Consider the following 15,433-nt stretch of genomic DNA (forward strand, 5'->3'; position numbering starts at 1 on the left):
CGATGATTTAAATATTATTGAATCTCACGAAAAAATTTCACAAATCATAGATATTTAAAAAGAATTTAAAATGAGAGATATTGACAAGATAAAATTCTATCTTGACTTACAAATTAAATATCTAAAAAATGATAAGTCAACTTATATAAAAAAAAAATTTAAAAAGATTTTATATGGATAAAGTGTATGATTGAGTACCCCTATGATAATATGATTACTTGATGTGCATAAAGGTACATTTCAACCTTACAAAAGTAAAGATGAGTTCTTTAATTCTGAAGTATCTTACTTTAGTGTTATTAGAGCCCTAATATATTTTGCTAACAAATAACAATATAAGTCAGACATAGTATTTTTTGTAAAATAACTTTAATTATTTAAAGAGTATTTTATCATTTAAAATTATATAAAAAGTGCATGTTAGTCTTTTAAAATCAAATTTAAATTTTAACATTATAAATTTATTAAATGATATCAATCCAAATTAGAATTAAATTTTTAAATAAAAGAAAAAAAATTTACTACGAAAAAATATGAATAAAAAAAATGAATGATAATTGAAGTGAAATTAGAATTAGATAAAAGTTATATAATTTATTGTTGGATTGGTTGTTCACTTGTAAGTCGGTCCTTAATTTTTATAAGGATATTTTTGTCTTTATAAAATTATCTATAAAATATGATAATTAAAATTTAAAATTTTTTTAATTCATTTAAACAAATTTAATTCTAAAGTAATTTTATGTTATCAAGTTTTTTGATGCATTTAATCACCCAAAACGATAATTTTGCCTTTTATTATATTTAAATAAATATCTTATAATTTTTAAATTAATCTTTAAAAATAATTTTATCTTTTTGAAGTTAAATATAATTTTTTTAGTTTTGTTCTTTCTAAAATTAAATTAAATTCTTAATTCAAATTAAATAACTTTAATCTTAAAAAATATTTTAAAATTTTAAAATTCATATAAAAAAATATATTTGACTTTTTAATTTTTTAAATCTTTTTGAATAAAAATGACAAAAAATAGGTATAAATGTTAATTTTTGTTTAACTCTTTTAAAAGGAGTTTTAATACTCCAAAGCTCCAAAGAATATTAAATCAGGCGCCATACAATAATAGAAGTCATCTTTTATTCTCTCAATTCTCTTCCTTCTTATCTTTTTTCTAAACCACAGTAATTATTTTTATATCAGTTCTCAATCATTAATCAATTTAATCTTTTAAGTTTCATAACTATCCATGAATCGGTCTAGTTCCTCTACATTTTTTTGTCTAGACATAGTTGATAGGATGAATTATTAAAGTGTTATATATGTGTCACAAAATTAATGATCTATCAAATGTTACCCGACATCTCTAGTAGTGTCATTGATATGGCACATTAACATTAAAACTCTCACATTTTACTCTATGTTATTAATGGAACGGAATGTTAAGTGCCATATGTCACAAAAATTAGTGACATGTTAAATAATAGTGGATAAAATAAATTGGTAAAAATTATTTCATATGAAATTGATAATTAAAAATCATTAAATAATAATTTAATTAAATATGTCAAATTATTTAACGATTTTTAATTATTAATTTTATATGAAGTTAATTGCATCTAAATTTTTACCGAATCAAATACTTGTGCAGTAAATTCATCAATTAAAAAATCAAATTGATTCGTGGATAAAATATGAATACATACCAAAATTGATTATTATGTGTTAAAGCGTATGCATAGGAATATTATTTTTGATATATAGGGAAAATGTTGAATACCATGGCGCTTGATGAAATTCCTTGGAATGATCTAGAAAATCTTGGGGTCTTTGCATCTGTGGTCGTCCTTTATGTTTTCTGGTCACACATGATTGCATGTAGTTGGTTAGTGGAGAGAACTATCAAGTGATCAAAGATGGTGGGGACACAAAAGTTTCGATGTAAGATAATGAGGAGAATCATGAGAAGTGAAGAGAATATAGTTTCCCTTTTTCTTCATGATAAATTGTCAGATCAAAAAAGAAAAGTGATATTCTATTTTATTCATAATCCAACACTTTAGAATTACCCATTGTTTATCAAAATATTGTTGCAGAAATAATAGTAACCCAAAATAACAAAACTGTTGCTGATAAAATTAATCATGTATCACACTATTTACCACATTAAAAGAAACATTAAAACTTTTTTTTTTCCTTTTTCCTTTCCTCGTTTCTAGTCTGTGTGTCAGGTACTTTCTCTTGATATAAGAATATTAGTGTTTCAATTATTTTAACGGTTGATCTAAATTACAAAAAATATATATAATATATATTAATTAAAATTAACGATAAAAATAATTAAAATATCGATATTTCTGGTACATCTAATAAATTTTCTATAAGATAATGCATTAAGTTTTTTGTTAGATGTATTATAGTTCACTCAAAAATTTAATACTCAGCCGAATTTAAGAATGATTCCTGTGTAGAGTGATATTATAAAAATTGAGAGTGGAATTTTATCATTTTTCTTAAATAACATTTTAATATTTAAATAACATTTTTCATGAAAAAAATATTCCTCTATTTTCTATTTGGCTATATATATATGGATATGGTCATGGGGTTCTTGCTTGCAGTTGTAAGTTGTGGAAATTACGGTTTGCCCCGCACAGAATTCAGCACAAAAAAGGTGTCTCTCTCCATGACACTATCACGTTAATCATGCATTGGCTTCATGTTCTTCTCCCTTCTTGCTTCCTTCTTTTCTGATTCACTCTTTCTCTTAACGTGACTCATGTCTCATGGGCCATACAAGAGTTTATTATTATTCTTTTCATTATTAGAGTTTCAAGTTTTTATAAAAGAATTTTAAATAAAAATAATATTTTATTTTTTAAAAGTAATTCCAATTTGATAAAACATATTTTTTTTTGCTATAAGAAAACTATTTTTTTTGTTAGAATTTTTTAAAACCATTTAGAAGAGACATAAAAAAAAATAATGATTTACAAATTACTACTATTACTCTTCTTAAGCATAAAATCATCTTATTTTAACTATAACAATACTTTACTTTCTTAAATATACTTGCAAAAATGTTTCATTAGAAGATATCTTCTTTTTAGTATATTTTGTCAAACTGAAAATATCGTCTTTTTTTGAAAGTTATTACTTTATAAAAAATTAAATCTTTTGATGAGAACCAAAATTATTGTTTCCTAGAAACACATTGGTAATGTTAAAGAGACAAAAAAAATCGTCAGAACTTGTCTTATTTAGTATAAATTATGATTGTTTTTGGCTGATTTTTTTGTTACCAAATAAGATAAGTTCTGATTTTTTTTTGTCTTTTTAACATTATCGATTATTAAAAGGTTGCCTATTATAAATTAATAGAGTTACTCTTTATAGAATATAATAAATGTGCTCAAAAATTAATAAATGGGCTCTAAAATTATACAATTATTCTAACGATAATTATCAAATGCTAAATAAGATAATTTTTTGTTGTTTTCTAAACATTGTTGATATTTTTATAGGGGGAAAAATGCATGATTGCATGCTATATGTCTTGCAAATTAATTAAAGTGGTGATTTTTCTTTTCAATTATGAGCCAAAAGAAACATTCATATAAACATGTGTATGTTCTGAAGATGAGTATCAACTTTTGTTAGTTGTTATGACAATTAAAAGAAGAAAGAAGGTCTATATTATTCATTTTCTGTCTATACAAGGAGACACATTTATACACAACCATATATATGCGAGAGTTTTCACTAAAGAATTCTCTTTGCATATTCACTTGTATATTTTCCTTATGGTATATATGGTTTCAGATAGCATGAAATAATATTTGTATTAGTCTTTTTGACGCCGGAACGTCGCTTGGGTCACTAATTTTGGCGAGGTTAACAACCCTACTATAGTGAAAGTAGCCATAAATCCACATTAGTTGGCCAAACCAAGAATGCACCTCTTACTCTCAAAGAGCCTAGAAGAAAATAAACACACAGCTTATTTTATATTTAAAAATAAACTTCAATTCTATTTCATAAATAAAAGGTATATGAGCTATTTATACTAGTAGGAGAAGAAAAAATTTTCATAACTTAAACGATATGAGACTAGAACATAACACAAAGTTCACTATCCTAAACAATATGGAACTTGTATTCCCTTATTATAATTAACTAATATACTTAACATACTAACTCTACTTGCTTTTTTTTAATATATTAAATCAGTTCTCTCTTTTAAATAAAAATGAATAAGTTGAACATAGAAAAGAATAAATACAAATATAATTTTTTTGTTACATAAGTTCTTATGACATAAGATATGTTATCCTAAATAAAATAGATAGATATGTTACATAAGTTCTTATGACATAATAGTTTTATTTTGGAAAAAGAGAATAAATAGATTTCAATTTAAGAACAAGTATAAGTAAATACTTGTTCTCTAATGCAACTAATCATCATTTTGAGCATCTGTGGGGTTTGATCTGGGTTTGTTTTTTCAAACAGTGAAAGTATGTATGGGAATAATTAAAGATGACAGCCAGCAAAAAAAGCAAAGTGTTGCTGCTTTGCTTTCCCTCCCTCTCATACAGAATTGCAATTTAAGTGGCAAAAATAAGGGCTCATTCTCCAACACTCTAAAAAAGCAAACCAGCACATGATCATAATTTTTATGCTACAAGCTAGTGTTTATTTGATTCAGTTTTTTTTAAACAAACACATACAAGAAATCATACTAATTAATGGATCGATTTAGCTAACATTCACCTTTAAAGTTACTCATTATTAGAAAAAATTTAAAATTTTCATTTAATAAAAACTTTATAAAATGTAAAATTACTAAAAGAAATGACGTAGCGAATAAATGTTACATCATATATATGTATAGGAAAAGTATAGGTGAACAATGAAAATATTAAACAATGTAAATTGGATGTTCATTTTACTAGTGTACGAATGGTTATTTTAATATTAAAATTTAGAGGATTAATTTAAAAGTATAGTGTGTTTTTATTTGATTGGTAGTTGTTCATATTGTTCACCAAACTCATTGTCCCCCTAGCATTCCCCGTATGTATAATAGTAGAAATAAAGTGAATTGAGTCTTTCAAAGAAATTCCATTTTCATTAGTCCATCATTTAAAGGGTAAAAAACCATAATAAGCCAACTGGCTTAGAAAATTACGTAAATACGCCAAAGCAAAAATCGTTACAGCAATAAGCCAGATCGTATTTTTATATAATTCGAACCAGGTTGGTTCGAACTCTATTTATTAGTAAATCGAACCAGGTTGGTTCGAATTATGGTTTTTTTTTGTTAGTAATTCGAACCAGCCTGGTTCGAATTAGTAATGAAGGTAATTCGAACCAAGGTGGTTCGAATTATAGAGAGAGAATGTCTGCATGTAATTCGAACCAGGCTGGTTCGAATTACACCAATCATAGTTCGAACCAGGCCGGTTCGAACTATGTGTGAGACTGACTAAGCTGTGTATCTATGGACGAGGCATATCCGAATCAGCCAAAGAGATGCGGCCTATGTCGCCAACCCGGACACAGTTCAATAAGAGAAAATAAACGCTGTTTCAAGATTCATTGATCATACAAAATGAATGTCCCAGAACACAAATTAAAAAAAAACATAGATAAACAACTATAACATAACAAAAAAAGTACCAAACCAGGATCATACATGATTGAACTTTAAAGAAAAAAAAATAAATTAAAAAAGCCATATTCATTACTACTCGCAACAATCAAACTAAAAGTCATGTGCACTAATGTAAATAATACTGACACTAACAACATGGGATATAATCTAAATAACTCTAAGACTAGCAAGATGCGCACTAATGTAGATAATGCTAACACTAACAACATGCATACTAATGGTGTCCTGTCTGAGACGAGCCTGCAACCTGTGGGCAACTACGTCGCGTGTGTCCAGGTTGGCGACATAGGCCGCACCTCTTTGGCCGATTCGGATCCGCCTCGTCCATGTTCGTCCGTATCCTAGTGGATCTAGGACGACCCTCTCTGGCACGCCTCATGGCAGGGTCTGGAATCACTGTGGGCCCGTCGTAAGGTGGCCAGAAGTCCTCCGGGATGGGAGGTGTGAATCCCATCCGATACACATTGAAGACCGAGCTAATCTGATAGACGCTGTGAACGTAAGAGGTCCAGGTGACCCGTGAGTATGCACAGCACGCAAGTGCGTGCTGACACGGGAAATGAAGAGCCTGGAAGTACCGCAGTCACATGTCCGAGAGGCAAGTGATACTCTGTAAGTACCCAAGGAGAAAGAACCAGTCGGAGTAGTCTCTGCTACAGTGAACTCGGAGTTATCCCGGTCATACAGTGTCACCGTGAAGCACCTGGCCGTCTTCATGTTGGCCTCAATACACTTCACCAAATGCTGACTGAATTGTTGTCCTGTTCCCATCTGGGCCTCAGCCTCTCTCCCCTTGCGAACAAACAGTTCCGCAAGCCTACAATATGTTGCCTTCACCAGGGATGCTACAGGGAGATTTCTGACCCCCTTCAGGATAGAGTCACACACTCGGAGATGTTCGTCGTCATGTGACCGAATCTCCGCCCCTCATCACGATGCTGAGTCCAAACGAGTAATCAATCCGGTTCGCCCACTCACACATCGCCGGATCTTCAGATCGCAGGATATCAAACCAGTAATCAAATTCAACCTCGGTCTTCGCATACGCCGCGTTCACTAGTAGCCTCCTAGCGTCTTTGCCCTTGAAGGTTAGGGCAAAATTAGCCGCAACGTGTCGTATGCAGAATGCACGGTACGCAGATGGCGGTAGCCAACCGCCGTCAGGGGCCTCAAGCGCAGCTTTGATGCCGTTGTGCCTGTCCGATATAACCAGCAGACCGGGCTGCGGGGTCACGTGCTGTCGAAGGTGTGAGAGAAAGAATGTCCAGGATTCCGCGTTCTCACCCTCTACTAGTGCGAATGCCACAGGTAGAATGTTGGAGTTCCCATCCTGTGCAATCGCGATGAGCAACGTTCCCCCATACTTCCCATACAAATGTGTGCCGTCAATGCTGATTAGCGGCTTGCAATGACGGAATGCCTCGATGCAGGGCGGGAAAGTCCAGAAAAGTCTGTGGAAGTACGCTTGAGATTCGTCCACCTGTCCTCCAACTCGAACCGGGCTCGTCTTCAGGACCACAACACTCCCAGGCATCGTCAGCTGGACACCCAAGACCCACCTAGGCAGGTCGTTGTAGGACTCATCCCAGTCACCGTATATGAGGGCAATAGATTTCTGCTTCGCCATCCAAACCCTCCGGTAAGTCGGCCTAAAACCAAAGTGCGCTGCCGTGGCGTTCAGGAGCACCTTGATGCTCACGGATGCATCGGCCCTAACCATTGGCATAATGAAAGCCGAAATCACATGATAATCCAAACTCCTGTGGTCACTAGAGATGGATGTGGCCAGGCAAGTGTGAGGTCCATTGTACCGTTTGACCTCCCAGATGCCCTTGCGCTTCCGGAGACTCAGTCGAATCAACCATGTGCACCCATTCCCAAACTCGGAACACTTGCCCACATACCGGCGGTGATCGGACTCCACCACCTTGTACTGTACCCCTCGCCGGATGCTGTAAGTCTTCACACTTAAAAGGGCCTCATCTTTATCCTGGAATTGCTGACCAACCTGGAACTCTGTCAGACCAGTACTCCCTTCCGCATCTCTAGCTCCGAATCCAACAGCGTGCCCTAAAACCCCCTCATGTCTCATGGCGTCCAAGTCCAATGAGGAAAAATGTGGTGGATACTGCTGTGTGCCAGATCTAGAACCACCTACCTCCAATGCAGGCCCAGTCGCTCCAATATCATCAGCGCTATCATCGTCAATCATATCCGGCTCGACGTCATCCTCGTCTTCATCGTCCAAAAAACCGTCTCCTACGCCAACAGGTGCAACTCCCACTAAAGCGTTCGGCAAATTTTCCCTTTCCACTACCTCGTCGCCTTCGGTGGCATTGAGGTCAACAGCGAAAGATGGGGAGGCGACATGTTGAACCACTGGTTCGTACACAGGGACGGACGAGGAAGCAACGGCAGGCCGGGAACTAGAACCTGCTGCATTCGCTATAGTGTTCGTATTCCTGTTCGAACCGCCGGAGCTGGATACAACATCAACCAGCCGGGCCAACAACTCCGGTGTCCTCACCTCCGGAAACTGCCGCCGACAGAGAAACATTACTTGCAAGTCCGCATCATTATTAATCGTGAAGCAATCATACTTCACCGTATTCTGTAGCACCGTGACTGGAATAGTTCGAACCGCCGGAGCTGGATAAACATCAACCAGCGGGCCCAACAACTCCGGTGTCCTCACCTCCGGAAACTGCCGCCGACAGAGAAACATTACTTGCAAGTCCGCATCATTATTAATCGTGAAGCAATCATACTTCACCGTATTCTGTAGCACCGTGACTGGAATGCGATAGAAAAACTTCTTACCCGTTCGCACCCTCAGACCAAGCTTCATTAGTACAGCGCTAACAAGGTCATCGTAACTCGTCGTAGATGTATGACAATACATAGAGGATTCTTATCTGTGAACTTTACTCCGGAACGAGTTTTTCTATTAACAGATCCTCTGTGGTGCACCAAAACAACAAAACTCTCCTCACTAGCCATCCTTCTCCTCTAATGAGAGTAACTCACGTTTGGAACCATATATACAGTCAGTCTCACACATAGTCGAACCGGCCTGGTTCGAACTATGATAATTCGAACCAGCCTGGTTCGAATTACATGCAGACATTCTCTCTCTATAATTCGAACCACCTTGGTTCGAATTACCTTCATTACTAATTCGAACCAGGCTGGTTCGAATTACTAACAAAAAAAACCATAATTCGAACCAACCTGGTTCGATTTACTAATAAATGGAGTTCGAACCAACCTGGTTCGAATTATATAAAAATACGATCTGGCTTATTGCTGTAACGATTTTTGCTTTGGCGTATTTACGTAATTTTCTGAGCCAGTTAGCTTATTATGGTTTTTTACCCTCATTTAAATGTGTGTAATGTTATTCAAAGTTTGACAGTTTCTCATTCATTCATTTATTAATTAACTTTGAAAGGCACAACTTTTTCAGACAGCACCGAATCACACCACATACACTGCAACTAATAATTATACCCATAACCTTAGAGAGAGAGAGAGAGAATAGGAGGGGGCATGTTATACATAGATAGAGTAGTGCAGGGCTAACAAGAGGCCAATAAGCATACAGCGAAAGCTACGGCCACCAGCCACTGCGTGTAGTTGCCATTGATGCAGTAGTGACACACATCTCTCTCTCTCTCTCTCTCATGAACTGAGACACAATGAGACAGTAGTAGTGATTTCGGGCTAACAAGTTCTGTATGCTGCATATTATATCAAGTTATCAACTGAACATAAAAACAAATCAAAGATATTATCTATTTTACCATTAAATATTAAATACATATATATATCTATCACAGATCCCAAAGACACCTTGTGGCTTCGCTATATGCTCAAATTATATGCTGTCTTCTCTCTCACATGCCTAAATTTTTAACTACTTGACATCAATATAAATCATGGGATCTATCTTTTTATTTTTCGTATGGAAAAGTCTATGGGATCAGCAATTTTATTGCATTTTAGTCAGCATGTAACCAGGAGAGAAAAGTGAATCATTAAATAAAATCTTACACCAATCTCACACCATCAAATCATCATTGATGACTAGTTGATGGCTACCAATCACAAATATTACTGCCCCTAGCATTGCTCTTTTCGTATTTTAGATAAGTTAAGTACAAATTATATTATTGTCACCAACCTTACAATTGCAATTAGCTAGCTAGGGATTGAGAATAATGTTGTAGGAGAGGCTAGAGACTGCACATTATTATCCTTTAAATAATTTCTTATTTTTATAAAATATTTTCTTTTTATTTCAGATTTTATAATTTTTTAAAATTTTATTGAACGAAAATCAAAATACTTTTTTTTATAAAAATGGAAATTATAAATAGGAATATCCTATAAGAATAATTGTTTTAAAGCTTGGCTTATTTAACAAATCATGAGTTGAACAGGTTAAAATCTATTTCAGGTTATTCGAAAGTAGTTGACTATAATAATAAATCATGAAATTGAGTAATTCTTATTCTATTCTAAAGCATATTATAACTAAATATCCATTTCACAGAGTTAATTGGTACAAGAATTATGAACAATTTTAAAGTAAGTTTTTGAGGTGCATTTGGTATATAATATTATCTATAAATATATAGGTGTGTGCAAGGGAATGAAAACTGAGGCACCCATTGATTCTCTTACATCTATAGGACCAGTCACTAGTTTATTAGTAAAGAAGAAGTGATAATGTGGATCATGATCTACATGAACAAAAGAAAAATTAAAGAGAGCACATCAACCACATATATCTGATAATATTAATTAAGAATTGAAGAATAATGGAGAGAGTTGAGATTATATGAACACATGATGGTGTTGGTGGGTGAAGAAGTGAGTGTGAGTTTTTATGACAAAACATAATGGCCTTAATCTTCCATCCCAATCTGTTACACTATATATATATGTTCCCTTTGAACCCAACGTAATAAATAAAAAGAACACAGGACATTATAATAACTAATTAACACATGTACCTAGCTAAAGGAGTTTAATAATTTAATTTAAGACAATTATCACAGTCAACCTATTAATAATTTCTCCCAAGATAGTAGAAAAAAAATATAAAAAGAAAAAAAAAAGTCTACCTCTTAATTAATTTGATTTCCATTTTCCTCTGAACAAAGAGCTGGCTAGCTAGGGCAAAGCACTGTATTGATGTTGCACGTCACCCCAACCAACACCAACCCAATTCATTCCGTTATCATTGCCGGCAGCACCACCGCCGCCGCCGCTGCCACCGCCGGTACTTGTGGTTGGCGTAGGATTCACCGAGGGATAAGAGTTTCCAAAGAACCACTCAGTTGGGGCAATTACGGTATTTTCTTCTTTTCTGTTGATTGAAGAACCGTCAAGATTCTGAAACAAAATCGGTTGCGGCTTCTCAAGTCCACCGCCGCCGGCAACGTCTTTTTGTTGATTATTGTTGGCATCATCTCCGCTGGCACCACCGCCAAAAAGCATGGCCAACCTTTGCTGTTGTAGCTTCCAGTGCAAGTCCTGGTTCATAGAACTCAACGACTCAATAGAAGAAGCAATGTTATTACTACTACCATGATGATGAGCGTTCATGGCGGAGCTTATCCCCTCGATTGCACCACCACCACCACCGCCTAACCCCGTCGAAAACGCGTAATTATTCAAACCGATAACAGAAGAATGATTAGGATCAATGTTGAAGGCGTTAGAAGAAGTTGTTGATAGCAACGAAGCGAAGTGATGGTTGTTGTTGAAGATGGTAGAAGAAGGGTGGTGGAGTCTTGTAGGGAAAGGTAAGGCAGCTGCAGCAGCACCAAGGTGAAAATCAAGAGAAGGAGGTACGGGAACTGAAGAAGCGAGACCATGGAGGAACTTAAGGCCACCACCAAGAACAGCAAGGTCTGAAGAAGATCCAACTCCAGGGGAGTCAGATGAGGGAGAAGAAAGTAATCTTGAAGACTTATTGAGCTTCTTGTTCTTACGGCAGCCTCCGCCAATGGGAACGTTCCTCAAGGCACCGCCTTTGGTCCAGTACCTTCGGCAAGTCTTGCAGAAGTGACGTGGCTGCGTGAGGCTGTAGTTGTTGTAGTAACAGAATTTTGTGTTTGGTGAATCGCATCTTGGACACTTTAGAGCACTTACTGATGCTTGTTGTTCTTGTTGCTGTGATGACGTGGTTGCGCTGGAACCCGATGTAGTGCTTTTCTTGCTCCCACCGCCACCACCACCACCACCACCTTGTTCTTTTATCATTTTGAAGGAAGATGGATGCTTGTGAATCTCATCAAAGAGAAAGAGTCTGATTGGGAATTCGCAAATTGATCTTGTGTCTTTTTCAGATCTGGTGGAATATAATAAAGACCTACATCACTCTGTCTATATACACATTACGTCTATGCAACATGGATACACACACATTCATTTTTTATTTAAATCAAAAAATCCAGCTATAGTCGACTTCACGTGAAGTTGATATATGAGAACCATTAGATAATTTGACTGACTTGGCTAAATTTTCATCTATTCGATTTTTTTATATATATAAAACTCGTACTGATTGTTGTAGCAGTGTGGGGTGATCCATGGACTAGTATTACTACAAGATAACTACAAGTTCTTTTAACAAGGTTAATATTATATATTAAATTATTAGTAACGATGCAAGTTCAAGGGATGCGTATTGGAGTTTGATGAATGGCAATTAATAACCAATTAAAGTTCGTGGTGTACTGCAATTTGCAAGTACTAGCTACTAGCTCATAATTAAATTCATTTTTATATATTTACTTATTTTCCATTATGTATATGTTGCGTATTATAATTAGGGAAAAGAACGAAAATAACTTTCCTTTCTCAGCTAGGACATGTTTAACAAATTCTCGTCATACTTGCAGGCCATCTCTTTCTGTTTCAAGTTATGTATGTACGTATGTGGTTTCTTGGCACCCATGGTGTTTCTATATATAATTGGAAAATTCTTTGTCGTCAGCAATTTAAGCTAACCAAAATTATAATGGTAATTAGTATTCACAAATACATGAAAAAAAAAATTAATTTAAGAAAGTAGTACTATTCATTCCCATTCAACAAGTAACAGCTACCCCATGACTTGCATTGAGAGTACCAGAGTTGTGAATATATATTTCCACATGAACAAGTAAGTCTGTGATGCATGGTACATATTTTTCTGTTAACAAATAAATAAGGCATGATGAAATTCTTTCTCTTGTCATGGAGCATAAGCATTAATCACATCCCCATCCCACCCTGCAAGCAGATGAATGATAAGAAAAGGGGGCAACCAAACAAATAAATTAAATATAATAGAGGGTATGCCGAAGCTGAAGAATGAAAAGTTAGAGAATTAAATTAATACAAGATATAATTAAGATGGTACATAACCTAGCTATAAAGCTAAAGGTAGTGATTAATGAATAAATAATAATAGTGTGGCAGAACAACAAAATGATGATAGGGATAGGGATAGGGGAGAATAGGGGGGGGGATAGGGGGGGTGGGGATGGAGAGGGATGGAATAGGAGTGGGGAGAGGGAGTAAAGGAGGGAACATAATATAGCATAGCAGGCAGTACAACACCACTGCCTGCTCTGTACACTCCCAACAGCTTCTGTCTATTTTCTTTCCCTTGAAACGTCCCTTTTCAACCATAGCCTACCTATACCTCACCTTCACATCACTTTTTTTTTCTTATCATTCTAAGCCACATTTACTTTAAAATTCCAAAATTTAATTAAGGCTAAATTTTTTTAATTATTTTTCAATTCAATTCTTATTCTTTATTTTCATTAGACGCATGAAATGTAATTTAAGAATCTTTTTATGAGAATTTTTGACAACTAATGAACTCTTTTGTGAAAATTTTCAGTAAAAAATGACGAAAGATATTTTCGTGTGACATAATTTATATGACTTAATTTTCTTCGGTCTTATGTGAATGAGAATTATTTGATTGACATTCTTTAACTATATAATTATTATTTATCTGCAATATTATTTTGATGACTATATAAACAGTCTCAATCAAATAGTTATTAATTAAAAGAAGTATAAAGAGCTAATATAGTATTTATATAATGTGTATAATTGGAGTTTAGAAATATTTGATTCAGTAGTATATCAGATATTTATTATCTCTCGTATCCAGATTGTTATTCTGGATAGTATAGGTGTATTGTGTTTAAAAAATTAGTTGTATTTTATCATAGATGTTTATTTTTTAACTCATATTAGGTCAAATAAATAGTCTATTGTACATATTGTACAGATATTCTATTACCTCTCTAGCAGGATTCTAGTTATTATTCATTTAAAACAGATAAAAATCAGATCATACAAACTAACTTCACCTATAAAATTTTTTTATCTCTTTTCTGCAAAAGGTTTTTTTAGAAGAGCTCATACGTCTAACAAAAAAAATGATAAAAAATAAATTATCATTTTTTAATCGTTAGGATTTGAATTGTCTAAATTAAAAAAAAATAAGTTTTAATTTTTTTATTATTACGTATCATACTGTAAACATTGAAAAGTAAAAAAAAAATATTATCTAGATAATATAAAATAAAAAATATTTTAAAAGTAAGTGAGTATCATATATTAACTATTGTAATTAATTCTGATTTCTCAACCCAAAAACATTATTTAATTAGAATATACAAATATATTTAGCGGAGGAAACAAAACAACAACATTTTCTTGATTTTTCTAATTATCCAAAAATTAGAGATATCGAATCAGACACAATTTTCTATGTTGTTTCTGTCTCATGTCTTTAATTTATGTCTTCTCTCTTAAAAGCATTTATGGGAAACAACTTACAAGTTCTATATTAAAGGAAATTACAGAGTTTATTTAACTTAATATTATAATTTTATATATAATATTTATAATTACATTTTAGTATATCTAATATTATTTAATTATTTCAGTAAGAAACTAATAATTAAAAAATAAAAATAAAAAAAACAAATATAAAATAAGTTAATTTTAAATTATTTTAAATTAATTTAATTTTTATTATTTTTTAAATATTTTTTATCATGATAATCTTTATAAGATTTTAACAAGTGTATTCTCTTTTCTTTCTTCTATTTTTATTTGTATTATTGTTTTTTTAGATTTTAACAAAAATAAAATTTTAAATAATTTAATCATAAAACTTTTGTTATTATGCTATGTAATTGTTTATTGTAAAAATTTAATAAAAATACTTTATAAATATAAAAATTCATCAATATATATAATATATATATATATATATATATATATATATATATATATATATATATATATATATCTATATATATATATATTTAACGGTTAGAAGCACGTTAGAAGCACTTATGAGAAGCAATTTATAAGTCTTATATTGTTTAAAAGTAATCATAATAACGATAATCTTTTTAAGCTTTTTAGTTTTTGTAGGTCTTTTTTCTTAAGTAAACTTTTAAAATGACACGATCAAATTTAATAAAAAAAGTGCTAAAGAATTAATAAATTTTATAATTTATAACTATTAATTAATTATTATTAATATTTTTAATAATATAAAATTATTTATTTTTCTTTTATTAATTGAATATTAATTAAATTTTAACAAAAATATTGGCCCTAAACTTTTTCTTTTAATAATATATCACGCACCACATAAAGTTGTTACTTTGACAAGCCCCTCCCGGAAATTAGAAGTTGACACGTGGGACATAATACTTTCTTTT

General features: G+C 32.9%; 3 protein-coding genes across 3 annotated transcripts; all 3 read right to left on the reverse strand.

The window, feature by feature from the left end:
- Positions 1 to 5,889: 5,889 nt before the first annotated feature.
- On the reverse strand, positions 5,890 to 6,446 carry LOC130979440 (uncharacterized). Its single transcript, XM_057902888.1, has 2 exons — positions 6,285 to 6,446; positions 5,890 to 6,243 (listed from the first exon to the last, which is right to left on the reverse strand). Exons 1-2 carry the CDS (start codon positions 6,444 to 6,446, stop codon positions 5,890 to 5,892), a joined length of 516 nt encoding a protein of 171 aa, XP_057758871.1.
- A 133-nt stretch (positions 6,447 to 6,579) lies between these two features.
- Positions 6,580 to 8,577, reverse strand: LOC130979445 (uncharacterized). Its single transcript, XM_057902893.1, has one exon. The coding sequence runs from the start codon at positions 8,575 to 8,577 to the stop codon at positions 6,580 to 6,582; it is 1,998 nt and encodes a 665-aa protein (XP_057758876.1).
- Positions 8,578 to 9,227: 650 nt separating this feature from the next.
- LOC130979446 (dof zinc finger protein DOF5.7-like) lies at positions 9,228 to 11,948 on the reverse strand. The gene is made up of 2 exons (XM_057902894.1): positions 10,805 to 11,948; positions 9,228 to 9,363 (listed from the first exon to the last, which is right to left on the reverse strand). Exon 1 carries the CDS (start codon positions 11,946 to 11,948, stop codon positions 10,854 to 10,856), a length of 1,095 nt encoding a protein of 364 aa, XP_057758877.1. The 3' UTR covers positions 9,228 to 9,363; positions 10,805 to 10,853.
- Positions 11,949 to 15,433: the final 3,485 nt, after the last annotated feature.

The sequence above is a fragment of the Arachis stenosperma genome, chromosome 5, assembly GCF_014773155.1.
Source record: "Arachis stenosperma cultivar V10309 chromosome 5, arast.V10309.gnm1.PFL2, whole genome shotgun sequence".
NCBI classification, from domain to species: Eukaryota; Viridiplantae; Streptophyta; class Magnoliopsida; order Fabales; family Fabaceae; genus Arachis; species Arachis stenosperma.

Bases quoted from the DNA above. Each gene is read 5' to 3' on its own strand.
- LOC130979446 (XM_057902894.1), bottom strand. From the start codon at position 11,948: ATGATAAAAGAACAAGGTGGTGGTGGTGGTGGTGGCGGTGGGAGCAAG.
- LOC130979440 (XM_057902888.1), bottom strand. From the start codon at position 6,446: ATGGGAACAGGACAACAATTCAGTCAGCATTTGGTGAAGTGTATTGAG. The intron at 6,244-6,284 runs GTATCACTTGCC...CGGTACTTCCAG, and splicing joins TCTCCTTGGGTACTTACAGA to GCTCTTCATTTCCCGTGTCA.
- LOC130979445 (XM_057902893.1), bottom strand. From the start codon at position 8,577: ATGTATTGTCATACATCTACGACGAGTTACGATGACCTTGTTAGCGCT.